This window comes from Cyprinodon tularosa, unplaced genomic scaffold (assembly GCF_016077235.1).
Source record: "Cyprinodon tularosa strain WSP-4 unplaced genomic scaffold, ASM1607723v1 ctg835, whole genome shotgun sequence".
NCBI lineage: Eukaryota > Metazoa > Chordata > Actinopteri > Cyprinodontiformes > Cyprinodontidae > Cyprinodon > Cyprinodon tularosa.
Genome location: NW_024039602.1, coordinates 264,992 through 292,301, shown reverse-complemented (window position 1 = coordinate 292,301; position 27,310 = coordinate 264,992). Strand labels below are relative to the sequence as shown.

At 40.5% G+C, this 27,310-nt stretch overlaps 1 protein-coding gene across 2 annotated transcripts; it reads right to left on the bottom strand.

The window, feature by feature from the left end:
• Positions 1-2,924: 2,924 nt before the first annotated feature.
• Positions 2,925-26,798, bottom strand: rbbp8l (retinoblastoma binding protein 8-like). Of its 2 annotated transcripts, none has more exons than XM_038272539.1 (13): positions 26,680-26,798; positions 26,563-26,605; positions 21,640-21,735; positions 20,458-20,570; positions 20,266-20,341; positions 18,059-18,225; positions 17,941-17,984; positions 17,444-17,514; positions 12,767-13,478; positions 12,590-12,683; positions 8,578-8,642; positions 8,296-8,485; positions 2,925-4,000 (listed from the first exon to the last, which is right to left on the bottom strand). In XM_038272539.1, exons 1-13 carry the CDS (start codon positions 26,738-26,740, stop codon positions 3,939-3,941), a joined length of 1,794 nt encoding a protein of 597 aa, XP_038128467.1. In that variant the 5' UTR covers positions 26,741-26,798; the 3' UTR covers positions 2,925-3,938. The 2 variants fall into 2 exon arrangements, with proteins under 2 accessions (XP_038128467.1, XP_038128466.1); XM_038272538.1 differs by having other exon boundaries at positions 8,578-8,645; positions 26,680-26,797.
• Positions 26,799-27,310: the final 512 nt, after the last annotated feature.

The following is a 27,310-nucleotide window of genomic DNA, read 5'->3' as shown; positions in this document are numbered from 1 at the left end:
CCCCCTGCCCAGCATCAGGGCTTTCTGAGGGGGGAGATTTAAAAAGAAGTCTCATCGAATCAGAGCTGCGTCTGGATGAACCGTTTGGATCTATTTTTCACAGCTTTTGGGGCTTTTCCACAAAATGATGGTCTCCCCAAGGTGATTATATGCATTACTCTGCGATGTTAAGTGTCACCCAAGCTTTTATTGTGAAATACAGACAGACAACGATACCTAGACAGGAAATGCTATGGGGTTACCAGGGGTAACAGCAGGTCCAAAGAAGAGGGTCCAGGAGGCCTGTGATTAACTAAACATTAAACAATAATTCCAGCCACTAAATAAGGTAAAAATGTTCACTGTTCTATTCAGGAATGACATCCCATGTTATGCAATAACTTTATATTAGGAAACAAGCGCAGTGCTAACATCTGCTGGGACGGTGACGTCATTGGCCGTAATTACAAATAATTGTATCTGAAAAAACAAATCAACAGAAACGATAGTTTTACCTGCAGAAATCAAGCAGCTTTGAAAAAGTAGGCTGGATAATTTGGATTAATGGGGGGATACTTGACCTCTGGGTGACCTAAAAATTAATCTTTAACATCTCTGAAGCAACATATGATTTAATTTATTATTTTTTATTCATTTATTTATTTTTTCACTTTTACAAATGACCATTTAAAATGCACAACCCTGCTCTAAAGAAGCAATAACCATTCAGTATATCTGCTGCGCTTGTTTCATGTTGGTGGGGTTTCAGCTTCACGCAGCTGAAGCTCCTCCTATTTGATGATGCGGTGCAGGCGCTAAAGTATAGGTGCGTTGGATTTCAGTGCCCGGATCGTCCGAGGATCAGGTCTACCTGGACTCGATCCTTGGTAGTCCGTGAAAATAGGGAGGCAGGAAGAGTTAGGCTATGGATTCAAACAGGTTCAGCCTTCTGCGGCTTTCGGTGCCTGTACGCCCGGTCGCCTAGCGGCCATGACAGTTGACACACAAAGCAGGCAAAGAATGGATGCTGAACTTCTCACTTGTGTTCTGGGTGCTGATTAAATTTCTGAGGAGCTTCAGCAATTTTTTGCATCCTGAGGATCGGCCTGTTTGCACCCAGCTGATCATCTTATTCTTCAAAAGATTATTTTCCCAATTTGAGAACAGTAAAAATGCTCTTATTTGATAGACATTTCTGTTTCACAAATGTCCACTTTTATGAGGTTTTACCAATAAGCTTAATATTAAAAAAAAGACACATTCAGGGCTTATTATAGTGAATTTTTTTATTCAATAATTTCAGATTTAGCTTATTCATTTCATTATTCTGTTTATAAAGTCATCTCAAAATTTAATCTGGAAAACTGAAAAATAGGCTAAGTGTACAGCAGACCACTTTAACATTTTAAGGCTAATGATTTCTTTAGATTGGGTCATGATGTGTGTTTCCATCTTCAGAAGGTTCAGCCTACTTCGTGTTGTGAGACGGTTTCTGTTTCAGTGAATTCCTGACTTTAATACACAGTAATCAGCTCTGGGAGCTTCAAATAAAACTAAAACCAAAAGCTGCACTGGAAAAACCATCTAGAAATAAGTAAAAATGTCTTAAATTAACTGTTTTAACCCTTAATTTGAGTAGGTAAATGATGTAGTTTATCTGATATAGTCAGATAATATGTACTTGAAATAAAACAATGCAACTGTGTCTTTTAAAATGTAAATTGTCTTGTTCTATTGGCAAAATGTCTCGTTTACCCCCTCAATTCAAGAACAAATGCATTTATTTTAAGAAAAAAATGACTTATCTAGATTTCGACTTTTTCCAGTGTGAAATTTCCAGCAGGTAAGATATGATTGAAGCAGGGATAGCAGGACAGGTTTGCTTTTCTAAATCTGACTTTGAAAGAAAACCTCCGAGGAGAAGAAATTTTTAAAGGAAAAGTCGCTCATATTCAGAATCCAAACTTCTAAAAGTTCTTTAAATCTGAAATGATTCCATCCTGTTCAATAAATGATCAGTGTTTTTAATTCAGAGTCATTTTCATGTGAATGTGCTTTACTGGAGGCATCTATGTTTGTCAAAGAACACTACTGCCACCTACTGGTTAGTGACATTGTCACGGTGCGGTATCGGCTGTTGATCAAGTCCCAGTGCTGTATCTGGTGTTTGTCACAACGCGCTATTATCCAAGTCATCTTGAAAACATTCTTCTTCTAAATGTTGGCTGGATCTGACTGGCATGCTATGGGAACATCAGACCCGGGTTCACCCGCTAAATTACGTGATACCATTGAACGCAACATACGTATGTCAACACACCGTGCAAGTCACTTCTGATCTAACAATCAGAAACAAGTCTGTTTACATTCCATAATAGAGAAACAAAGTTCACTGACTATATCCTGGCTTCCTTCCATGTTGTTCTCCATTGTTTACTTCCCTGATTCTGTCTTCTTCGAAAAACTACTTCTTCAGAAATGTAAACAGAACATGAGTATTAGTTCTAGATTTCTACCACTTAATATAATAAAAATATATAGCAACAAGGTCTACAGTAGTACTGCCTTGAAGAGTTGCCTCGATGGCAAATCCTCCCTCTTCAAGTTGGCGATCCAACGACCAACCCGTCCGTGGAGGATCAGGAATCAGAAAGGTGGAATAACTCTTTTTTTCACTTTTCCCCGATGTATTCCAGCATCCAGCTGCCATGCACGTGGGCATTGTCAGTTTCACTATAGCTCTGGTGAATTTCAATGGTGAAGTCCTCTGGAAATCTTCAATAATTGTTGTTGATTGCAGATGTGTCTAGTAGTTCCCATTGATTTAGCTTGGAAAGCGGGGAGAATGGCGCTAGGCTTACCGCACCGTGACGTCAGTGCTGGAAGATGGCAGGAGGGAGGGGCTACTATATTTGGGCAAAAATGGCCGCTCCCAGACTTAGTGATCGCAACGAAAATTATTGTTTTAATTTTTTTACTGATTAAGGCTAAATTCATTAAATCACAGCCAACTTATTAGTTTAAGGTATAAAAATGGATCCACTGTTATTCCTTGATGACCGGACTTTTCCTTTCAGGATCACTGGATATTATTTTAACTGAGAGAAAAAACTGTAGCCACTTTCACAGCAAACAGACTCAAAGAAAAGTTCCTCCATCTCTTCTGACTGCATCCATCAGGGTCATGGTGGGGCTGGTGCCTCTCCTCAGCCATGGCCGAGAGGCGGGGTCCACCCTGGACAGGTCGAGGGGCAACACAGACACACAACCATGCACACATACCTAATGACACCAGTTCATGTTGTCAGACTGTTGGAGAAAGCCGGGGTACCTGGAGAGAACCCATACTGCACATGGAGAACATGCAAACTCCACGCAGAGAGGCCGGGAATCGAACCCAGAACCCACTATGATCAACATAATTCAGCACATCAACTGACATTAATATAGACTCTGAAAACTAGAACATGACCAACATTAGAAAAGATCTGCTGTAATAATGAACACTAATGGATATTGCTTCTAGTGTAAACCTAAAAACATCATGACGCTGTGGTTCCTGTGGTCTGCAGACCTCATATGGTTTTAGATTCGGACTCCTGTTTCTGTTTGCCTTAATATAATCCTACCTTCTCATCTGCTCTCATCTGTGACTCACGTACCAGAAAAACTACCTCCAAAGTCAAATTCAGTATCAAAGTCAAGTTCAGTATCAGAGTTAGCACCTAAAACAGGTGAGTGATGTGCATCTAAGGTCGTACATGCGATCCACAGCCGAGCTAATAGGCAGAAAGGCGGTTAGAAGTTTTGCAGATAAAATACAACAATATAAACGTTATGCTTCCTTTCTGCTGCAGAAGGTGGAGGAAGGTTGGAGGAAGTCAGTGCTTTGTTTACGGTTCATCTGGCTGTTTCTGCGAGGGAAAGCCTCTCATGTGAAATCAGCAATATCCTCCTGATTAGCTGGGGCTCCTCTCCTCCGATCTCACTGTAATCTTGATTCTTCTCTCCTGATGGATCTCTGGGAAGGAGAAAAGGAATCCATTTTTAAGAGATCAACATTTCTGAGACAAAAAGATGTTGGTCTGAATATAAATAAGAAAACCTTATTTTAGGTTTAATGAATTTAGAAATCCTGATTTTATTCTTAGAATAATCAAGCGACACCTTGAACCTGATCTGGCCTGCTGTGATTTTTTATGATGCGTATTCAATAGAGCAGAAAATGTTCCACATGATAATGGCATCAAACAGCTGCTGCAGATGTGTTGGCTGTAAACCACTTCCTGAAGGTTCTTCACTGCGTTAAAACCCATTTTCAACGTTTCCCTGAACTTTATCAAACTCTCAGGGAAAAGAAGCAACCCCCCCGTCTCTTTCTCTGGCTGTTTGGTATTTGAATGTTCAGCCTCAGGTCCCTGAGCAAGACCCTAAAGGCTCCCTGCTCAACAGCAGCCCTCTGCTACGTATAGGATGACATCAAAGTCAGATGACCAAATAATTGTAAGGATTAATACAGACAGACGAATAAAATTGTTCTGATTTTCTGGCAAACTTCTGCTCTGCTGAGATGATGATGATGAGGAAAACTGATGGCCTCAAAATGTTTGGGTTCCGGTAACTAATCCAGGTTTCAGTGCAAGTGTGTTGCGTATAACTTCCCAAACTCCAGACGTTGGTTTTCAGGCTGAATCTGGTCGATCCGCCAGAGTCTGGATTGAATCCAGAAATATTTGAACACTGGGCTGTGATTGGTCGGTCTGGGCTGTGATTGGTCGGTCTGATTTAGTCCAATAATAAACCAGATCTGAAAAATTAAGGCTTTTCAACCAAATGTAGACGTCGTTTGGACGTAAATCATGTCGTCTTTTTAACCAAGTTTTACTCGCTGATGTTTTCCCAACCTGGCTGCCATACGTCTCCATTTTGAAACCAACAGATTTCAATTATTTTATTTCCTACCCGTTTTATTTCCATGTTTTCACTCGTCATAGAGTCACAGATTCGTTCCTTGATAATTAAATTAACTATTTGGAAACTGCTTTGCATATTTAGTTATTGTTGACTTGTTTTAAGATTAGTTTGACTATGTTAAACATTTATGTGCCACAAAAAAGTAATGAAGTAAGATTTCAAATCTTTTTCACATCTTTGTGCGTTTTTAGTAAATCATTTTATGGTTCTCCCCTTTTGGACTTTAAGCTTTCATTATCTAAGTAATTCTGTTTTGTTTTTGGTTTATTTTCCATTTTGTGTTTTATATAAGCCCGTCTTTAGTTACTCTCTGCTGCCCCCTTGTGCCTGTCTCCTTTCGCTTAGCTCCCTTCTAGTCACTTCCATCCCCACCTGCTCCCTATCAGCCAATTATTGGAATCAGAAATACTTTAATAATCCCAGAGGGAAATTACTTTAGTTACACGCTCCAGTTACAGTTTATATATATATATATATATATATATATATATATATATATATATATATATATATATATATATATATATATATATATATATATATATATATATATATGTAAAATTAAATCCAAGTAAAATTATAAATTCAGTGATAAACACCAGCCTTTGTTCTGTCTCCCATATATACTCCCCCTGTGCAGTTCTTCAGTGCTGCTTTCTTGTTGTCTCTTTGCTCCCTGTTTGTGTTTTCTCTGACATCTTCTAGATTTTTGGTTTTTAGTGATGGTGAGATGAAGCCTCATGAGGCATTGAACCTTATTGGCAAATTGCTTCAATGATACCCACAGTTCATGAAGCTTTATATGAACATGTCGCCACCTACTGGTGGAGTGCAGAACTACAGATAGTAATATAATCTGCGATTTTTTTGCAATTGTTTTTCTATTTCTTTCCCATTCAAGTTTCTTTTAAGTTGTAAATTATTGGTCTATATCATTAAATCTTTTGGAAGTTTTTTTTGTTTAAAATGTGTTGTTAGAGAACAATCTTTTTTACTGAAAGTGCAAATTGGGCGACGATGAGCAAAATGACAGGCGTTAGTCATTGTATTAAAACCTAATAGTTTTTACACAGTTTTTGGTTTTAATCAGGTTGGAAGTTATAAGTTCATTCTTTTGGTTGAAGATTCTCAGTCAGTCCAAAAAAGTAAAAAACAGTCCATTGGACTTTGTTTCCAAGTTTGAAGACGTTTCTCTTCCATCCAGGAAGCTTTTTCAATTCAAATTGTCAGAAATAGCTTTGAGTTCTAGGCTTATACAGCACCCCAACAAAACCTTGTTTTTATTTTTAGAAAACATGCAAACTGAAACAGATGAACGGGTCCCCCCCTTTGGAATGGGGGTCGTTTGGCTTCTTTGTTAGCCTGCAATGCCCCATACCTGTCTATGTCTCTGAAAGGGTGGTCGTTAGAGGGAATTGTTGGCCTGGGTAAATCTTTTGGCTGAACCAACCAATCTAACTTGTCAGCGTTTTTACCCAATCTATATTTGTACTAGGGCAAACTATTCAAATTAGTCACATTAGCCAAAATACTTGTTAAATATTACCACAACTGTCAAAAATCTGAGGTGGGTCTCGAAGCAACAGCCTTAGGAGTGGAAGATCTCACAGCTGACGCCACCAGAAATAGTAACTGCTTTATAGAAAGCAATACTACTTAACAGTAACGTTAAAGCTGTAACCAGCTGTTTGCTCAGATTTTTAACCTCCTCCTGAAGCGGTCACATGGTTTCAGGGTAGAGAGGCTTTCGATGCATTAATTTTGGCCCCTCCCCTAAATGAATAATGCCTCCACACACGTTTGGGGGAACCGCCCCCTCCTTTACTCAACACATGCCTCAAAGCCCCGACTCATCTCATAACATCACTAGTTTTCAGTATTTTGATTTTGGACTTTGCGTCTGATGCTTTTGGTTTTTGATTAAACCTACAAGAACTCATCTCTGACTCCTTTATCTCTGCATTTGGGTCCTCAACCAACTCCACCCTCACATTGACAAATAATGCTGCAGCAAAGCTTTTCTCCTGTTGCAAAATATTCACTTTTTAATTCTGGTAGTTAAATACCAACATGAGGATCATAACTTAATGATCATGTGCAGGATGTTCATGCGCACCACATTTACAGAAAAGTAGCGGGTGCAGCTGAAATGTGATCACTTACACATGCTACGGTATGCAGATGCCCTGTCTGCGCTGCTGAAGCCAAACTCAGGGGTCACAGCCCAGCTGTCACCTGATTGGTTCAGCTGATTGTTATTTGAGGGTAACCTTTTAAAGAGCAAAAACCCACCAACAAAAATAAGCAGTAACATCACTGCTAAGATAAAACCCCACACTTTTTTCCCCTCATCCAAATGCAATCGTGTTCCAGTAAACACAGGCACATCATACAATCACCTACCTCAGAGACTTCACTGGATTTGATGTTTTATTGAACCTCCTTTGTTATTTTCATGTAAAATGAGCTTTTAGTTTAGTCAGCAGATGTGGAAGATGAAGGATGTAATTGCAGCTTTATAAATATTTCAAGGTAGGAAGTTAAGATGCAGCAGCAGAGATGCAGCAAGAAACCTTTACTTAACCTGTTCACACCTAGAGCTACACGCTCCAGCTTTTGATCAATAAAGCAGCTTGAAATGAAATTTAAGTTGCTGTAAATTTGTATTTTTTTAATTCAAACTGCAGCAGAAAGTTGGCTGAAAGTTGACTCCCAGGCGGCTGGTCTCTTATTTCCATTTCCTTTAGTCATAATAGTTTAAAGGTACACTATGCAACCAGTGTTGATTTTCCAGCGAGGCTCCCCCCAGAGGGCGAAAGTAAAAGTGCACTGTCGTAAATATGCACAGCTGTTCTCCTGGTTTCTCTGTCAAGCCAGGCGCGGTTGTTTCGAGCTTAGCAGACAGGCGAACGCAACCAATCACCATGTCTACTGCGGTAAGTGACTATTTTGTTCCAATCTTTGAGTTTGAAAATTTCGCTGTTTTCCCGCTGGTTCCGCCATGATAACTGCACAAATATCGCCACTGCGCTAGCAACGAGCATGCCTTTCACTGGGGGCGTGTAGCAGTTCTCGCCGTAAAGCAAGACCGACTTTCGCGAGACTTCTGAGCCTGTGGGTGCGGGCCGAGGGCTCCTGCAATTGCAAGTACGGTATTTCCCCTACAGACCACCAGGACGGCAGAGAAAACCTTTGTTCAACCTGAAATGAATAATTTAATCATCCAAAACGTTATGGAACACGTTAATTAACTGAAAAATGTTGCATAGTATGCCTTTAACAGTAACCCAACTTATCCACACACTTCTTACATTCAGGGACTGAAGATAAACTCTCGCTTACTGATCGTGTCTGATTCTCTGTCAGTGTCTTTTTCCACACGCTGTCTCTTCCTCTTGCAGTCCTTCTTGCTCTCTTGACCCGACCCACTCTTGTCTTCCTGCTCGTCCAAACTGCTCTCTGCCTCGGTGGCCGAAGAGGAGGACTGTGCCGAAGCAGAGGATGCACACGGACTCACAGACGGACGCTTTTGCTACAAGTCAAAATAAAGAGACGCTGAATGTTAACATTTATGTCTGCAGTGGTGAAACCACACAATCTGATGCCTGTCTGGGTTGGGATTACCTTGCCATTTGATGATAAAGACTCTTGCTTATGTAGTGCAGATGTTAGGGTCTCCAGCCTTACCACTGCTATGGAAAAATAAAAGTTAAACATTAATGCATAAAATGTGATTTTCATCTCCTGAACATTTATCAAAAACGAACCAATTTGTTCTGCTTCCCTTTTCTTCACAACGTAGGACACAGATACTGACCAGCAAAAACATGTATAGCTCAACAAGCCTTTATGAAGATCAACATGTTTCCGCCCTCAGATAGTGCTGTAATACTGGTCATAGAAGGGGGAATGATTCAGGAGAATAACAGTTAATAAATTCTAGATCTGTTATTCGTTACACTAAAGGCCAGAACACACCGATTCTGGTTTTGCTTCCGATCCGACAGAAAATTATGTCAGATGAGGTCGTAGTGTTTAGCGCTTATTGAAATTCAGTAGGGATGATTTCCAGCAGGGGAGGGCGTAGCTCCAACTGAGATGCCAGGTCGATTTTAGTTGCAGCAATTCAGCAGTAATTTCATGGGTCTGACAGGAAGACAGACGTGGCTATAAGGTAAAACACAACTGCTTTGGAGGAAAATAAAAATAAAATCTGTTAATCTCACGGAGAAAGAGTCAGTTTGGAGTCGCACATCACCTAAATAGTAAGCAGGACTGGCGCAAAAACAATGAGAAAAAAGCCTCACAAAAATCTGTCGTATGCAACCGATGCGTTCAGGACTTCAGACTGGATACAAATAGGACAAGTTACCTGAAACTTTGACGAAGAACACATTAAAATAACCTGAATCATTCAGTCTGTGTCCCTTAAACTTAACAGCAGCTTTGTTGGATTTAGCAACTCTACGGATCAAGTCGCTGGTGGAGATTCTCAGGCCCCGTCCACACGAAGTCAAAACAAACACGAAACGCTAATATTTTCCAGAACGTTTGTCGTAAAGACGGAGACGTAAAATAAATGTGATCGACCAAGTTGAAAAACAAGCTCCGCTTCTTGATAATGGGAGTCGTTCAGGTCGTTATTGGCCTGCAATGCTCAATACTGGACCATTCCTCTACAAAGGCAGTCGTTAAGGGTCATTGTTGGCCTGGCTGACCTGGTGAGATATTTTGTTCCCCTGCATAGCGATGGGGGCTGTGATGATAGCGGGAAGGGGTCTGAAAGCTGAAACCTGAGTCCACTCCCCCCGTTTAAGGTTGATTTTTAAAGAGATAAACCTAAAACAGACAGTTGGTTTGAAAGGGGTGTGAAGGAAGCTGTTTATGTTAAAAGACAGCTTGTATTTTGAGGGTGACGGAGGGAGAAAATGTACGTGGACGGCGACAGGATGTGATCCTGGTTGCTAAGCGCTGCGTTCTGTAACTCTAAGTAACTTCTCTGGTCTAAGTTAGATTACAATTTCTGTCTGTCTAAATCTGTAACCTGTCTTCTGGTTACTTAATACATAAACATCATGATGTGTTATTTAAAGAGTTTCACATGGGAAAGAATCGAGGAGAGAAAGCTGCAAGGTAGAAACACAGATATTTCCTTAAAGCCGGGCATACACTGCCCGATATTTTCAATCACACAGCTACAGCTCACACTGTATGACCAAACCGCAGCGATTAAAAGTTCACAACGTTTGTCCTCAAACTGGGCGACCCAACGGTCTGATGCGATCTACCTGCTCACACTCTACGTCTAAAACCAGGTGGGACTCAGCTCCGCAGTGAGATGGCGCTACTCGGACTTGTCCATCCGGACGCCAAACCAGTAGCAGAGGAATATGAAGCTCACTAGAGTGAAACGCGCTGCCTTGGATATTTGGGTAATTTTGTGCTGAAAGCCCTAAAAAGAAAAGGAGACGACATATTTGGACAAAGACATGGCTGAGCAAACATGGCCACTATGGTCTGTCAATTTTACAGAAAGAACTCAATTTTATTCATTGCACCCCCGCCATGCTGATGGGTTTTCCTCAGAGAGGAAGAAGAAGAAGAAGAATCCTTGTTTGCCCACTGAGCGATTTGCCCACAACCACCTTAAGACGGACGACTAATTTTAAATATGTTTGATTTTTCTCCCGACCTTACGATTCCTGATGGGGAGGTGGTCGTTAGAGGCTGATTGCCCCTCGTTACTCCCTGTACACCACGCACCATCAGGCTAAAAGTCGGCCTGATTGAAATATTCTCACACGACTGGAGAGTCGCTATTCTAATGTCAGACGGAGAGGATACAAAGAATGTATAAGTTTATTGTTCTTTTCAAACATCTGGCTAGAGGTTAAGGTTTTAATATAATGGTTATGTGAGATGGACAATCCATGGCTGAATCCAGTCATAATACTGCAAAGATTTATGATCGGAGACTGCATGTAGAGCCGACACAGTAAATAACTGCCTTCATTTCTAGAACTTGATTTTCAAGACAGATTCTTGTGCTCTCATGTGTATAGGCTAAATTCAAAGCTAGTTTGTCAAGCTTGGCAGGAGGAAGAACTCAGAGAAGAATGTTTGGCAGAGCGTAAAGCTTCTTTAAAGTGTGGTTACGTCGAGTGCTTTGACATTTAGAGCCTTTCCAGTTAACATATTAAAGCTAAAGTGTAAAATCTGACATAATTTGGGTTATTTTTCAGTTTTTAATCGAACATTTGTGACAATGATCCTTTAGTCATCATAATGTTCCTCGTGTTAGAAAAGAATTGAGGTTACTGCTGCAGAGGTTAACACGATTTTGGCTGTGGGTGATTAAAATTCAAAACTGAACATGTTTTAAAATGTCCAACAGATATAATATTCTGTATGAGTTTGAAAAGTGAAAATGGTCGCAAATGGTTTATGACTGTGCTCCCTCATTTCTACCAACATCTGGACTTTGCAACTCAGGATGATAACACTTTAGAACAGTTTTACTCAGACATCAGAGATGTATTCAGATCACCTCTCTGTCATGCCAATTCCTGCATACAAAGCCCAGCTAATCAGGGTTAAACCAACAGTGAAGGAAATCAGAGTGTGGTCCGAGGGGGCCATGGAGAAACTCAAAGACTGTTTTGAATGCTCTGACTGGAACCACCCGGGCAAAGCAATGACCCTGGATGAATGGCGAGGTTTGGAAATCGCTAAAAGCACGGAACTCAGCTTTGAAGTCTGGTGATAAGAGTGGCTCTGAGGACAGCGAAGCCAACTTGAACTGTGCCATCAGAGCAGCAAAGCAGAAACACAGCCAGAAGATCCAGGATCTCTTCCATGATGCCAGCAACACCAGGAGGATGTGGCAAGGCATACAGCAATCACAGACTACAACTCATGACATCTTACACCCCCACCATCGTAATAACACCAACAGTGAGACATGCACCTGCCAACAGGTGAAAACTTAACACAAGCTTAACTTAAAATGGAAAGGAAATCTGGACCAGATTATAATTTAGCTTCCTGTGGGCAGTCTTGACTAGAACACATTCTGCTTTGAGCAGCCTTTAGCTTAATCCTGTTCAGATTGTCCATAAAATTCGATTACTGTGAGTTTCTGTTCATAACTTCCAAAAATATCCCTAACAGGTTTTTTTCCTACAGGTGTTCAGTTTGTGAACTTCTGCCTATGGCTCATACGAACAAAGAGGCATAGAAAGAACCCGAGAATGATGAAGGAATATATTTTTTTCTCTCATTGCATTACTCTACATTTTAGAACTTGTTATATATCTCGGATGAAGCGTGAAACAGACGGATCGGTGAGTCGTCGGCAGTGATGCAGTTGCTGTATCGGACTGTCATGGTGAAGGGGAGCTGAGTCGGGGGGAAAAGCTCTCGATTTACCGATCGATCTACGTTCCCACCCTTACCTGTGGTCATGAGATCTGGGTAATGACCAAGAGGACAAGATCGCAAAAACAAGGGGTCGAAATGAGTGATGGAGAGCATTCATTAAACATAATTTAGTTCAAGACATGGAGACATTTCTGCAATCTTCCGTGCAGCACATTCTAATCTGTCCTGAAATACGAATAAAGTTTGACCTTCTTACCTGGACGTAGTGACAGAGTGAGGACAGGAACCTTTTTCCCGTTGCTTTGCTCTGTTTTACCAGTTGATTCCTCTACTTGTTCCTGCTCTTTGACCTACAGTGATTACATCATCGTTACACCCTTTTGTTCCTTGTAGTTCTTTTAACTGTAATGTGTAGAAGCTTAAATGAATTCACCTCTTGGTTGCAGTCATTGCTTGGTTCTTCTTCTTGCTGTTTGACTGCTGTGGTGGAGGAGGACCGTAGGGTGGCCACTGAAGGTGAGGACACTGGTATCTGCATATTCACATTTCTTTCCGGACTCCCCTGTAAGCTCCTCTCACATTGTAAGGTGGTGGGACTATCATCATTTGCAGGTTGGTAAGTTGTAGGCTTTGCTCGATCGGAGAGGTCCAGAGGCCCATCACAGCCGTCTCTAAGCTCTTCTCCAGACCCTTTCTGAACCTTGGGAGGGGGACTTTCCTTTTTCTCCGGAGGTTTTGCTTCATTCTCAGCATTATTTGGCATCCTGAATGTGAACACCACTGTTGGTTCTTTAGGGGCCTGAGGAACGATCTGCTTTTGCCACAGAGAACCAAAACCAGGCCGTCTGGTGGTGGATGGAGAGATTGGGGCAACCAAGTTAGGATAGCGTTGCAGATGAACCCTACTGGGAGAGGTTTGGGATGGTTGGTTGGATCCGGCTGCTGCAGCCACAGACAGCCAGTCAGCGCATTCTGGAAGGGACCAGGGCATAGGAACAGGGTTTCTCTTTATGGGTTTGGGGTGGTAGGGGATAGGAGCATGGACAACCGGCTTGCTTGGTTTCACCTCTACACTTGGGGAGGAGGAGGGCTTCTTTGGATAAGGTGGGGGAGGGATGGAAGAATGCTGTCCAGGTGTTTCAACTCTAAAAAAAGAGAAGAAAGAAAAGTGCTTCATGTTTAATACTAAAAAGAAGTGTTGGAAGATTTCTTTTTTTTACAAAATGCAAAAAGAAAAGGAAGACCAAACAAATTAGATGATTGGATTGAGACTGTTTCACTGCTTTGAGTAATCTAAGCCTTGCTTCGTCAAAGGACTGAATGTTTTAGCACTGACAGCTATTCTTTTCAGAGTTCATGATTTTCCTGACCCCCCCTGAACTGTCTCTTTAATGTGGTGGTGGTGGTGGGGGGGTTCATGCCTTGACGATCTCAAAGGCTATGTTTTCAGGGGCTTAAATGCCCCTGCTAGGGTCCCCCAGGGCAAAAGGACTCTTGGTGACTGGTCAGACTCAGACAAAACTCCCCATGAAGACAAACAAATGGAGGATTCTGACGTTGCCTGGTACAGCAGAGCCAGGACCTCATCCTGGGGCCAGGCCTGGGGTTGGGGTACATTGCGAGCACCTGGTGGTCTGGTTCTTTGGCCTATGGTACAGAGTTCCAGGCCTTCTCAGCGTCCCTGGAGAAGGGGGGATTGGGTCTGTTGGGGGACTTCAACACCCATGTGGGAAACAACCAATGGTGTAAACATCTGTAAGCAGAGACAGCATTTGTATATGGGCCCAAAACCTCTTAGGGGCCCCATCACTGACATCTGGTAGGCCCTAGGGGTGGAACGGTTCACAAAATCCACGGTTCGGTTCACGGTTTTGTTGTCACGGTTTTCGGTTCGTTATATGTTGATTGTTAGGAAAATCTATTATGTCTTGTATAGTCAAGTCAAAACTGAAAGACAAAAGCAGTCTGACATTTGCCACATCATTGTGACAGTTTTAGGTTAAAAGTAGGTGAGATTCTGGCATTGCAAAAGAGGAGACAGTGCTAGTTCCAACATGTGCTTCATTTATTTGGCAAACAATCTTTAACAAAGAAGCATAGGCTCTATCAAAACTAGACTTAAGGCCCTTTGTTTGAAATTAACGCAAGATAAAATGACATGTTTCAATTCCCTGATTATCAAAACTCAGTATGTTCTGCAGTGTTTGAAATGCAATCCAACAAATAAGGCTGGATTTCTTATCAAACTTGAAGTGCCACTGTTTTATGCTCGCACACTGTTGCACTTTTATCCCCAGCTTTCTTTCCGCCGTCATCGTAGGTCACTCTAAATGCAAAGTGGTCCCATACAGCAGACCTATAAAGTGCTGCTGGCGCGTCTTCCAACTCCTGTTCTTTCCCACTCGCCATACCCACACAATTCTCCACAACAACTGATTTTTTCCCCTGCTACACCCGGCTACGCTGCTTCGCTTCTTCTTCTTCTTGTTTACTACTGGTGGTTGGCTTTGGTCGCAGTACCGCCACCTTCTGCTCTGGAGTGTAAACGCTTCGCCTATGAGAAAAAGGAGCAGCGCATGAACCGAACGCAACACACGCGAACCGAACCGAGACAGTCGAACCGGATGTTTGGACGGTTTTCATAAACCGTTCCATCCCTAGTAGGCACCCTACACAACTGTGGACGAGGACGTCTCTTTGCAGATGTAACGGTGCGAAAAATTCCTCTTAAACCCACCTGATATTAGAAAGGCTGACCGGAACGTATTTCTACCACAACACATGCCAGATTTCAACATGATGGTGAGCCATTTAAACACGACACCAATAGCAAAGCAGACTGCGGGACTTTTAATTAATTACTATGTTAATAACTGTATAGTTCATTAGACGGTTGGTTAAAAATACACTCATATAATATGTTTAAAACCGCAATAAAGATCTTAAAAGAAAGATGTATTTGAGTATATTATTTTTTACACCACGACTTGGAATTATGGGTAACCCAGAGCTCAGATTAAACCATAAAGCTTTACGTACAATGTGTTAGAGATAGGATACCAAAAAGAGGTAATTAAGTGGATTCCAGAAAAGAAAAAGGAAAGAAGAGCTGCTGGAAGAACGAAAAAAACTTCCCAAAATAAACACGAGGAGGACGTTGCTGCTACAGTGAGAAAAGATGGCGACCAGGATATCAATGGAGAGAGCGTGGGTGAGGAGGGGGGCTCCTAAATATGCGAGGAGGTGTTTCTTTTGTGCATATTAGAACTACTTCAGGGGGTGGTATGTCCTTGGCAGATTTCTTAAAAAACAAAGTTAACAAGCCTAGTTAACAATTATATTTAGGTTTATATAGTAAATAATGTCAGTGCCAGTATCAGCATTAGTGCCTCTAAGGTTATGTTGGACCAAAAAATTTGTTTCTTTCACTCCAAGTTTTTTTCATGAATTTCTTATAGAAGAACTTTTGATATTTTTCTTAATATATTCGGGCAAGTTGGCGTTTCTTTTCATTACATTGACATTAATTACTGAAAATCTCCATATTTTTTAAATGTTACAAAGATAATAAGGTCTTATCCTGGATTCCAATAACACTATTGCCTGGAAACGTAGATTTTCAAAGTATTTCACTGAGTTCCCTATCAATGGTTAACACCCGACGAATTAATCAATGCCACATGTACCATCCTGGGTCCAACTAAACTATTCTAATCTCATGCCAGCATTGGATCAGAACCTGGTTGTTTCTGTTTGTTTCAAAAAAGCAGCCATTGGCATTATTTTCATAAATCGTTCTACTGCCACTCTTCTTATTTTTTCTCCTTAGAGGACGTTTTATTCAGAGGGGTCAAGTAACAAAGTACGAATACTTCAATACTTCATACTGTACTTAAAGCTACAGTGTTTAACTTTTAGCGACATCTAGCGGTCAGACTGCAGACCGCAGCAACATGAACATCTCCCCCCCACCGCATCTCCCCCCCAACAGTACGGCGAGCGTTACGGGACAAAATGTCTTCCACGACGTCCGCATCACCTACCTTCTCAAGTGATGAGGTTTGTTTACATAGATTATTTTAATACTGCCATCTATTGTTCAGTACCGTCTCAGTTCATCTCTCTCAACTTGCCGTAGTTACTTTCGAGCGTAATGGGCGATCTCGCAATCGCTAGTTTGTTGCCTCTGCGCTTGCCGTAGCGCAAAGATGTCTGCCTCCATGGCTGCGAGACGCGCTCCTATGTAATTATAAATAACGAATTCTAAGGCAACGCAAATATTAAGGTTAAGAGGCTGAGCTCGTAGATGATGATAAATAACATAGTTATGTATAATATATTACATTTCTGACTGTATATCCCTGTAATTATTACACACTGTAGCTTTAAGTACACTTTTTAGGTATCTATACTTTACTCCATTACTTATTTTTCTTCCAACTTCTGACTTCTATTCATTGCATTTTCACACCAGTATCTGTACTTTCTATTCCTTATATTTTTAAATCAAACGTTACTCGTTACTCTTGGCTTCGGTTTAATGTTTCTAAATCTTTATTTCCCATCATGTGCTCCATCCAATGCAGATCATTGGCTCCACCCACATCTAGTGAACACTAGTGTGATTGGATGAGTCATAGAACGCAAACACTCATTGGTTAGCTAAAGGAAACCATCAGAAGCAAGCAGGTGTTCTTCAAACTGCTAACGTGAATTGTCTATGCCATGCTACAATGTGGGATTCAGAAAAAGATGTTGAAATGTCTGAAAGGTCGGACACAGGCGAGAGCGTATCGGGAGACGGAGACCAACAAGACCTCCCTCATCCTTGGCCCTATCTCAGAGAATTTATAGAAATAGTCAAAAATTGAGTTTTCACTTCATCTAGTGGTATCTGGCTGTTTTTTTTTTTTAAAGGTTACTTTATACTTTTATACTTTAAGTAGTTTTTGGAGCAAATACTTTTTTACTTTTACTTGAGTAAAGAGGTGAAGTTGATACTTCTACTTTTACCAGAGTGTTTTTAAACTGCAGTATCTATACTTCTACTAAAGTAACAAATGTGTGAAATGTTGACACCACTGGTTTTATATTATATTACATATTTTACCTCCCCTCTGCGGGTCGAGCCGTCATGTGTTCCATCTTCCAGGACGATGCTGCGTGAGGCTTGTATACTTCCTGTGTGAGACATGAATCATTTTAATATAGTGACACAAATATATAATAATACATACAAATAGCAGCGTTTCTGATAACTTTGCTAATTTAAAAGCATTTATCCAGCTGGGGGTCAAATGAGCCACTGTTAATAGTTTAAACCCCTTTTTTTTATTTCTATGTTCTCTTTATAGTAACTATTAGTGATCAGTGTTTCACCTGAAGTGAAAAAAAAATCTAACTGGACAAGGGCACAATTTGTTTAACCAGGTAAAACATTTCAAACTACTTTTGCAGTTCAGAAGTATTTATTTATTAGACAGTGATTTATATTTTCTTTTAGCTAGCAAGGACTAATAGGTTTCTATTTAGCCTCAGGGAAAAAAAAAGAAGAAAACATGCTTAAAAGTTTAATAAAAACTCCAGATAAATGCTTTAAAAACTTACAAAACTGCCTCGGTTTGTGTTTTTTAACGGCCTGCATTCGGTTTCTGTAAAAAAAAAAGACGCAGAATGAATTAAACAGGCTTTAAACAAAGTTTCTGTGCCTTCAGCTCCTCCTCACCCTCAGCTCTGTGGTTGGCTTCTGTTTTTACCCCAATGTCTCCATCTGCTGGCTGGCTGCTGGGCCTGCTCCTGAGGGCCACGGCTCCTGAGGGCGAGAGCTCAGGAGACAGCTTTGGTTTGACGTCCATGGAGCTGCTGCTGTTCATGGAGAGTTCGCTGCGACTTCTGTTTCACACAAAGACACAATGAAGGCAGCAATGAACGGACAAAAAGGATGAAACTCTGGATATTAAACAGAAATCAACACAGTTTGATCAATTTATCACAATTAAAGGCACATTGTCTAAAGTGGGGATGCACGATATAATCGGCCCCCTATCGGTATCGGCCTTAAAACTGAATATCGGACATCGGCCACCCCACCGATATTTAACCCGATATTTGATCAGCTTCTGAGTTTCTAAAGTCTAAAAAAAATAAAAAAAAATACTAGTTGTTATTATTCCTCAAAAACTTCTTTTTTACAGACTTAAAAACTTCTAAAGACGAGGGAAAAAATATTGATCCACTAAAATATCCCAATATCTTCATATGCTGATATATTGCCATTTAAAAACACCATATCAATCTCTTTTACTAATGAAATATTGCTATATGTCATCGTTATGCTACGAAATCCCCCGAAAATTCACCAAATGTTGCCATATTTTTATATGTTGATATATTGACGCGGTATCGATCTATTTTACTAACAAAATCTCACAAGAATTTGCAAAATATCACGAGAGTTTGTAACAGAACGATGAAATTTCACCAGATTTTGAAAGTAAAATAGATCGATACCGCGTTTTTAAAAATCTATTTGATATCAGCATATGAAAATATATTTGAGTATATTATTTTTCAAAGTGTCAGAAATGGAGAACAAAACTGCTATTTTCAATGACTACTTATTTTTGTCCAGCTTTAACATCGGTATCGATATCGGTTATCGGCTACACGAGTTTTAAAATATCGGCATATCGGATATCAGCCAAAATCACAATATCGTGCATCCCTAGTCTAAAGGGGCTTTATAAAAAGAAAAATTGATTGGTTGGTTGATCAATTTGCTGATATGAAGTTTATTGATTGGACTGTCAGAGGACAGAGATTTGTTTTTTCTATTTACATTGAAGTCAAAGGGTAACACTTTAAAATGAAATTAGGGGCGTGACAAAAAAACTACATCAAAATAATCTTAGGTGACATTTAGTTTCAATCTATTCAGTTTATTTCTGTAGCTCCAATTCACATCATGTCATCTCAGGTCACTTTCCAGTTCACCAGATCATCCAGTCAGATTGATTCAAAGTTTTCTATCTAAGGAAAACCAGCTGATTGCATCGACTCATTGACTCTTCAGCAATCCCTCACACTAAGCATGCTTGTAGCGATAGTGGAGAGGAAAAACTCTCTTTGAACAGGAAGAAACCTCCAGCAGAACCAGGCTCAGTGTGAGCGGCCATCTGCTGAGGCCCACTGGGGTTCAAGGAGACAGAAGCAGACATAGAAAAAGAAGCATAGATACAAAAGGCAACTGTCAACCAGCTCCACAGGCGGCCCCGTCCAGGAAACACACAGCCAGTGAAGAGGAATAAACTAAAGTTTTAGTAAGTTGAGTCGCTCCAGGTTGGTGGTTCTGTGTTTCACAGGAAATGACCTCTAGAGATAATATCTGTTGGAAAATAAATTATGAATTAAAGCCAAAGGGAATTTGAACAGATCCAACTGGAAAGATCCAACTTTGAACACAAATTGGAAATGATTTTATGTTCAACTTAATCAAATTTGATTGACGTGTCTTTTTATCACCAGTTGAAATTTTGGTTTATTTTCTTTTAAACTATTTTTATTGAATGTTTTGACTCAATGTTCATTTTTTTTGTTTTTAATTTATATATAAATACAAAACATTGAGTAATTATGTCTTAAACTTTTGAGATATTGGTCATTTATTTCTAATGCCCAGATTTGACTAAATTGAAAAGATATTTCTTTGCCATCTTCTTCTTAATTCAGTTTTAATGTTCATATTTAGTCTTAATTACATTTATTAATTGCACTTATCCCATTCTCTAGCTCCAGTCAAAGTTGGAGATACAATATGTTTTATTTTCTGAAAATGGATGGCTGTTCAGCGTCTGAAACAGATGTTTAAAGAACTAAACAATAACATCAGTAGGGAGGATTTGAGACCTTTATTTTTAAATTAAAATGACTCACTCAAGAGCTGCTCTCAGCTTTGTGATGTCTTCTTTGAGTTTAAGATTCTCTTTCCTCAGGTTGGTCATCTCTCCAGCTATACCCCCCCAAAAAACAAATTAAAGTAAATCAGATATTTGTAAATATGGCAACACGATCTTTTTTTTATTAAATCAAGAGATTTTTTAGAGGAATTTAAAAGAAACATAATACCGAGGAGAGAGATGTGCTGCAGGCTCTGTATTTGGGAGGCTTCATATTCCTGCTGTCTTTGCTTGGCGACCTCCTGAGTTACCGTGCATCTGTCGCACAGCCCGGCTCTCAGTCTGAGCACAAGGCAGAGCAAAAGCAGGAATTAAAGACATGCAAGGCTCACCTTAGAAAAGCCAGCCTCTAACTCCACCTCACCCATTCAAGGAGCTTTTTTCATCTAGGTTTATCATGTTATCTGAACACACATTTTTAGAGGATCAGCTGATAAGTTGGGATTTCTGTAAAAATTTTCAGATTTGATGGCAGAAAAAGGAAAAATTATTTAAGGGGAGGGTTTGCCCCAACCAGCCTGATCTTATGTGACAACAGCTCCAAACTAAAACTGCTCTCCATTAACATCAGATCAAACCCATTGAAATCAGTTCAGTTTATTCCTATAGCTCCAATTCACATCATGTCATCTCAGGGAGCTGGCTCGGAGCTCGTCTGCCTGGCTGTGTGTTTCCTGGACGGGGCCGCCTGTGGAGCTGGTTGACAGTTGCCTTTTGTATCTATGCTTCTTTTTCTATGTCTGCTTCTGTCTCCTTGAACCCCAGTGGGCCTCAGCAGATGGCCGCTCACACTGAGCCTGGTTCTGCTGGAGGTTTCTTCCTGTTCAAAGGGAGTTTTTCCTCTCCACTGTTGCTACAAGCATGCTTAGTGTGAGGGATTGCTGAAGAGTCAATGAGTCGATGCAATCAGCTGGTTTTCCTTAGATAGAAACTTTGAATCAATCTGACTGGATGATCTGGTTAATTGTCTCTATAAAGTGAGCTGAGATGACATGATGTGAATTGGTGCTATAGAAATAAACTGAATAGAATTTAATTTAAGGACTCAAACATTTAAATTTTTCTGGATATCTCATTAAATTGCCTTTAAGTTCAGTTTTCAAGATGAAACCTTCTGGGTACTCCTTGTGGTCTCCTTAATTACACAAATACTTGTCTGTCTGATGTCAGGCATCTTTAACACTTCAGTTTTTAGTAGGCTTTGTTAAAGTTCACCTTTTAAACTATAGTTAATATTCTGTCTTTCTTTTTATGACACGCTGATTGCCACAGTTTTTAAACCTCAGAAAACACGTCTATATTTTCTATTGCAATAGAAATGAAACCCCTCACAGTTTACTGGAATCATTACCTGTTTTCCAGAGTCTTGATGTTTTCTGTCAGAACTCTTTGCTGCTCTTTCATCTGCTGGTTCCTGGTGAACAGTTCCTCCATCCGCTTGGTGTCACTGTTGGAACCAAATACTGCAGATCAGATTTGGCTTTTAGCGATAAAGTAAATGAAGAATTGTTTAACTTTTTAAAGGAAGAGTACACCCAAAACATGATTAGCCTTCATTTTCTACTCACCCCCATGCTGAACAACACTCTGGAGTACTTTTTTGATACCTCAAATGCATCTGGAGATCTGGGAGGCTTCTTGCTGTCTGCTGACATTCAAATAATGGAGGTCTATGGCGCCCGAGGCAGAAAGGTCCATAAAAGTCCACAAAAAACGTGTCAATATTCCTCCATACTGCTCGTCCAATGTATTCCAAGTGTCCTGAGTGGGTAGCGTCCAGAATTTACTCGAAACGAAGTCATTTAGAATGTTTTTAGAGCATAAACAGTAGTGTATAGGATTTCCTGAAAGCGCGTTCACGAGTCTACGGAAACCGCGGCAGACCAAACCAGATGAAAGTGCGCATTCAGCTCGGCAAAGAACTCATGCTCTTCCTCAACACTAAAGTCCTCAGACATTTTTCTTTCGTTGTTTCTTTCTTTGCACAGGTAAACAGCACATTTCTTCTTCTACGCTTGCATTATCGGCAGAGCAGACGCTGAATGCGCACTTTCATCTGGTTTGGTCTGCCGGCTTCCGTAGCGTCGTGAGCGTGCATGTGCGCGCTTTCAGGAAATCCTATACACTACTGTTTATGCTCTAAAAACATTCTAAATGACTTCGTTTCGAGTAAATTCTGGATGCTACCCACTCAGGAAACTTGGAATACATTGGACGAGCAGTATGGAGGAATATTGACACGTTTTTTGTGGACTTTATGGACCTTTCTGCCTCGGGCGCCATAGACCTCCATTATTTGAATGTCAGCAGACAGCAAGAAGCCTCCCAGATCTCCAGATGCATTTGAGATATCAAAAAAGTACTCCAGAGTGTTGTTCAGCATGGGGGTGAGTAGAAAATGAAGGCTAATCATGTTTTGGGTGTACTATTCCTTTAAGCTTATGCTGCTTATACTACCGCCCCCCAGTGGTAAGGAGTAGGAGAGCAATTAGCATGAAACATCAATAAATATATATATTTTTAAACAACAGCTTTTAAAGTTAGGATTGGTTTTCTGCTTTTGAAACAGACGTTAAGGTATAGCAAGTTTAACTGGTTAGAATGAAATAAAATGAACCTTAACTGTGTTTTTAAAGCCTAAAGCCTGTAGCTACGTAGGAAGGCAGAATAATGGAGTCCGTCTGTGCTCTGGTATTATGTGGACGTTGTATTGTTTGTGCAAACTTCCTAAAAATGAGGTTTATTGTTTTGTTTAATTTTCTGCTTTATCAGTTGAAGATGAAAAAAAAGGAACCGTGATTTTTGTCAAAGGAAAAGTCGCTCATATTCAGAATTCAAACTTCTGAAAGTTCTTTAAATATGAAATGATTCCATCCTGTTCAATAAATGATCAGTGTTTTTAATTCAGAGTAATTTTCATGTGAATGTGCTTTACTGGAGGCATCCATGTTTGTCAAAGAACACTACTGCCACCTACTGGTTAGTGACGTCACGGTGCGGTATCGGCTGTTGATCAAGTCCCAGTGCTGTATCTGGTGTTTGTCACAACGCGCTATTATCCAAGTCATCTTGAAAACATTCTTCTTCCAAATGTCGGCTACATATTACGGGTTTTTTCTCTGGCCAGAAGTTCGATGGCAAATCCTCCCTCTTCAAGTTGGCGATCCAACGACCAACCCGTCCGTGGAGGATCAGGAATCAGAAAGGTGGAATAACTCTTTTTTTCACTTTTCCCCGATGTATTCCAGCATCCAGCTGCCATGCACGTGGGCATTGTCAGTTTCACTATAGCTCTGGTGAATTTCAATGGTGAAGTCCTCTGGAAATCTTCAATAATTGTTGTTGATTGCAGATGTGTCTAGTAGTTCCCATTGATTTAGCTTGGAAAGCGGGGAGAATGGCGCTAGGCTTACCGCACCGTGACGTCACTGCTGGAAGATGGCAGGAGGGAGGGGCTACTATATTTGGGGGAAAATGGCCGCTCCCAGACTCAGTGATCTCAATGAAAATGATTGTTTTTATTTTTTTTTACTGATTAATGCTTAATTCATTAAATCACGGCGAACGTAATAGTTTTAGGTATAAATAATGATCCATTGATTATTACTGCTGATCAGACTTTTCCTTTAAACACACAGAGTCATCTAAACATTTAGATTTCTCAGTTAAATGCAGTTACTTAGCAAAGCAACGGCAGCCGTGGCTGTTTTCAATATCAATGTGTTAAAAATCATTTTGCAGAAAATCAAACAGCCATTTAAAGGAAACATTTTTAATCGCCCCTCCCTCATTCTGCCATCCTGACATGGCGGGGGGGATCCGTTCAGAGAAGACCAGCTTTACACCTTCTGCTTCAGGCTAAATGGGAGTTTGCCAAACTGCTCTATATGGGGTTTTCTGTCCCTAATAGTAACCAGTGGGGGGCACTCCAGGAAAACCCTTTAGGGCCCTTCAGAAGAGTTTCTTCTCCTGCAGTCGGTTTAAAGTAAATTTGTTAACTCAGCACATGTCAAATATCTTGTTCTAAATGAAGCGTGGTGTTCATATCAGTCAGTTTATGGGATTTATTTGGCCATATAAATGATATGGATCAGAAAAGGCCACCACACTATTTATAGTGCATACAATATTTCCATTCATGTGTGATTGACTCATTTTTACTCCAGCCAGCGCTGGCAGTGCTGCTAATGAGTGGAGCATAGGAATGGCATGCATCAATGAAAAAAACAACAACTAGGCAGCAAAGCCCAGCTAACTATAGATTAGCATAGTTGGAAACTTAAAGTCGACCATTTTCCCAGCTTTAACTGCCTCTGTCTTCCTAACTTATTTGCATAATGCTCTGCCTGTTCATAGATAATCCCAGATGGTTCAGCCGTCCTCAAAGCTGTCCATCCTTACAGCGTTACTGAAGCTAGTGCTCTCGTTAAAAACCTCAATAGCAGCAATCACTTAATTAGTTATAGCTAAGCTATTCAGTGGTTTATTGTGAGAATATCGGCACGAGTGCTGGCCTAATCCACAACTCTGCTCAACTCTGCCCTGCCTGCTATTAACATCGTTTCCACCTGTCTCTACCTATATACTATCTGCTCACTCCTAGCTCCACACTTGGCCCATTCTCTTTAATAAAGTCTGTTGTATTATTTTTAAAAAGAGCACTCCATTAGTGAAATGACTCGATTGAATGCTTGCTCAAATCTTTGCGAATGATTTAGAACATGTTTCTGAAAGTTTTCCGTTTCTCAGTAAGTGCTAGCCTCTGTCCTCTATCCGGGTGTTAATAACACGATGCTAACAGATGTTTTCATCAGATGTAACGCTGATGGTTAAGACCAAAGGCAGCTGGCCAATAGAGGGCGTCAGGGCGCCACCCCAGGCACCCAATGACACTGATTAAGACATAAAAGAAAAAACAAATAAAATGAAATTCTAAGATTAAAATATTAAAAAATATTTTATTATATTTTTTTAGATAAATGTGCAAGATAAAAATTTAATCTTTAATGACGAGTAAAGCTGTTTCGATCGTCGTCGGATTGGCGACGTATTTCCGCAAATCTTTGCCCATAGACTCCAGAGCGCTGACGTCACAGTCGTCTGTTAGAAAGAGCTTCTGATTGACAGGTTGATAGAATTATTTAGCTCCAAGGCTAGGCTAACTGGATGCAGCGAGGCTAACTGCATACAACGAGGCTAACTGCATGCAGCGAAGCTAACTGGATGCAGCGAGGCTAACTGCATGCAGCGAGGCTAACTGCATGCAGCGAGGCTAACTGCATGCAGCGAGGCTAACTGCATGCAGCGAAGCTAACTGGATGCAGCGAGGCTAACTGGATGCAGCGAGGCTAACTGGATGCAGCGAGGCTAACTGGATGCAGCGAGGCTAACTGCATGCAGCGAGGCTAACTGGATGCAGCGAGGCTAACTGCATGCAGCGAGGCTAACTGCATGCAGCGAAGCTAACTGCATGCAGCGAGGCTAACTGCATGCAGCGAGGCTAACTACATGCAGCAACGTCAGGATCTGAGCCAGCATGGATAGAGACAGCTAGAACTGATTTAAAGCACTTTATAGAGCATTTTAGAATTTTGTTTATAGTATACATTTGATGGGTTTTTGGTATTCATTTATTTTAAAGTTATAGCGCCCCCTGGAGGAAACTCCACCAGCCGCTGCTGGTAATAATACAACCGCGCTAAGAAGAATGGAAATGAAACCTTTAAATTAAACATCCAGGAGAAATAATTACCTTAATTTCTGCAATTAATAATAAGAACTGCAGCCATAGAAAGCTGTTGATAGTAAAGTGGATTTTTAATCAGTTCTCATCATTTTAAGCTGCTGTTTTTGGATTTACCTTTAACCCGGTAGTATCCTCAGCAGTTTTATTATCATGTGCCCCTATATGAATATCAATGATGAAAATGATTGACTGTTAATTAAACTGATCTGGTTTATATTGATTGATTTTAACCTGTTTGTTAATTTATTAAAGTATTTCTGTAGGTGTTTTTAGACCGATCGACTTTCTCATCTCCTTCTCTTTTTCTCAGACCCAAGATGAACAAATCTAAGGTATAGTGACTCAACAACAGACATGCTGCAACATGAGCTGCAAAAAAATGACATAAATGAAGATGGAGCCAGGTGCAGGTCTGGCATGCCCACCAGCCTTACTCTCTGATCCAAAAACAGTTCAGGTTTTAGCTCTCTGTTCTTACATGCACGCAAAAACGGAATGGTTCAGATAAAGCATTCTTTTTTGACTCACCAGCCCTTCTTGTTGGACAGTTCTTTGAGTTTCGCCTGCAAAGCTGAAAAAAAAAAAAGAAACATATGTAATGACAAGGAGAGAGAAAAAAAAAAAACCTTGATCGTTAGTCCTTACCTTCCACTTCTCGCTCATGAGCATCCTGCAGCTTCAGCAGGAGGTCTTTAAAGTTCTTCATTTCTCCAGCAGTCACAGCTGAACTGAGAAAGACATGAGCTTTTCATTAACGATTAATTAACTTAATTTTCCTTTTTGGACAATTGCATTTGCTCTAGCAGCGCCACACCCATAATCTAATGTTACGAAATGCTAAAAGTTGTGAAGACTAAAAAACATTTAAAACCAGAACGTTATAGCCTGAGGCCTGTTTGTGCGAGTCTGAGAACAAGAAGCGCGGTTCTCTTTGCTTTTCTAATGAGGAAGCAATTTTTTTGTAATATCGAGGAAAACTCGTTAGACTGGACCTGCCAGGTGTGGTTCTGCAGTTTATGTTTCAAAGCCATGAAGACTTTGTGTGCTTACACTGTAAAAAGATTCCCATCTCAAAGCACAGCATGCAGGAACAGATCATTTCAAGAAACTTTGCACTCAGTCACCAGCAGATTCAACATACTTAGTAAAGTTTACAGTTTCACTGTGGATGGATTTACAGACAGTTCTTCTTAACGGTTCTTTGGGGGAAAGTGATCCTACATCTGCAACATTTTCAGAATATCCTAATATTAATGTAAAAACATGAGGGAAACCT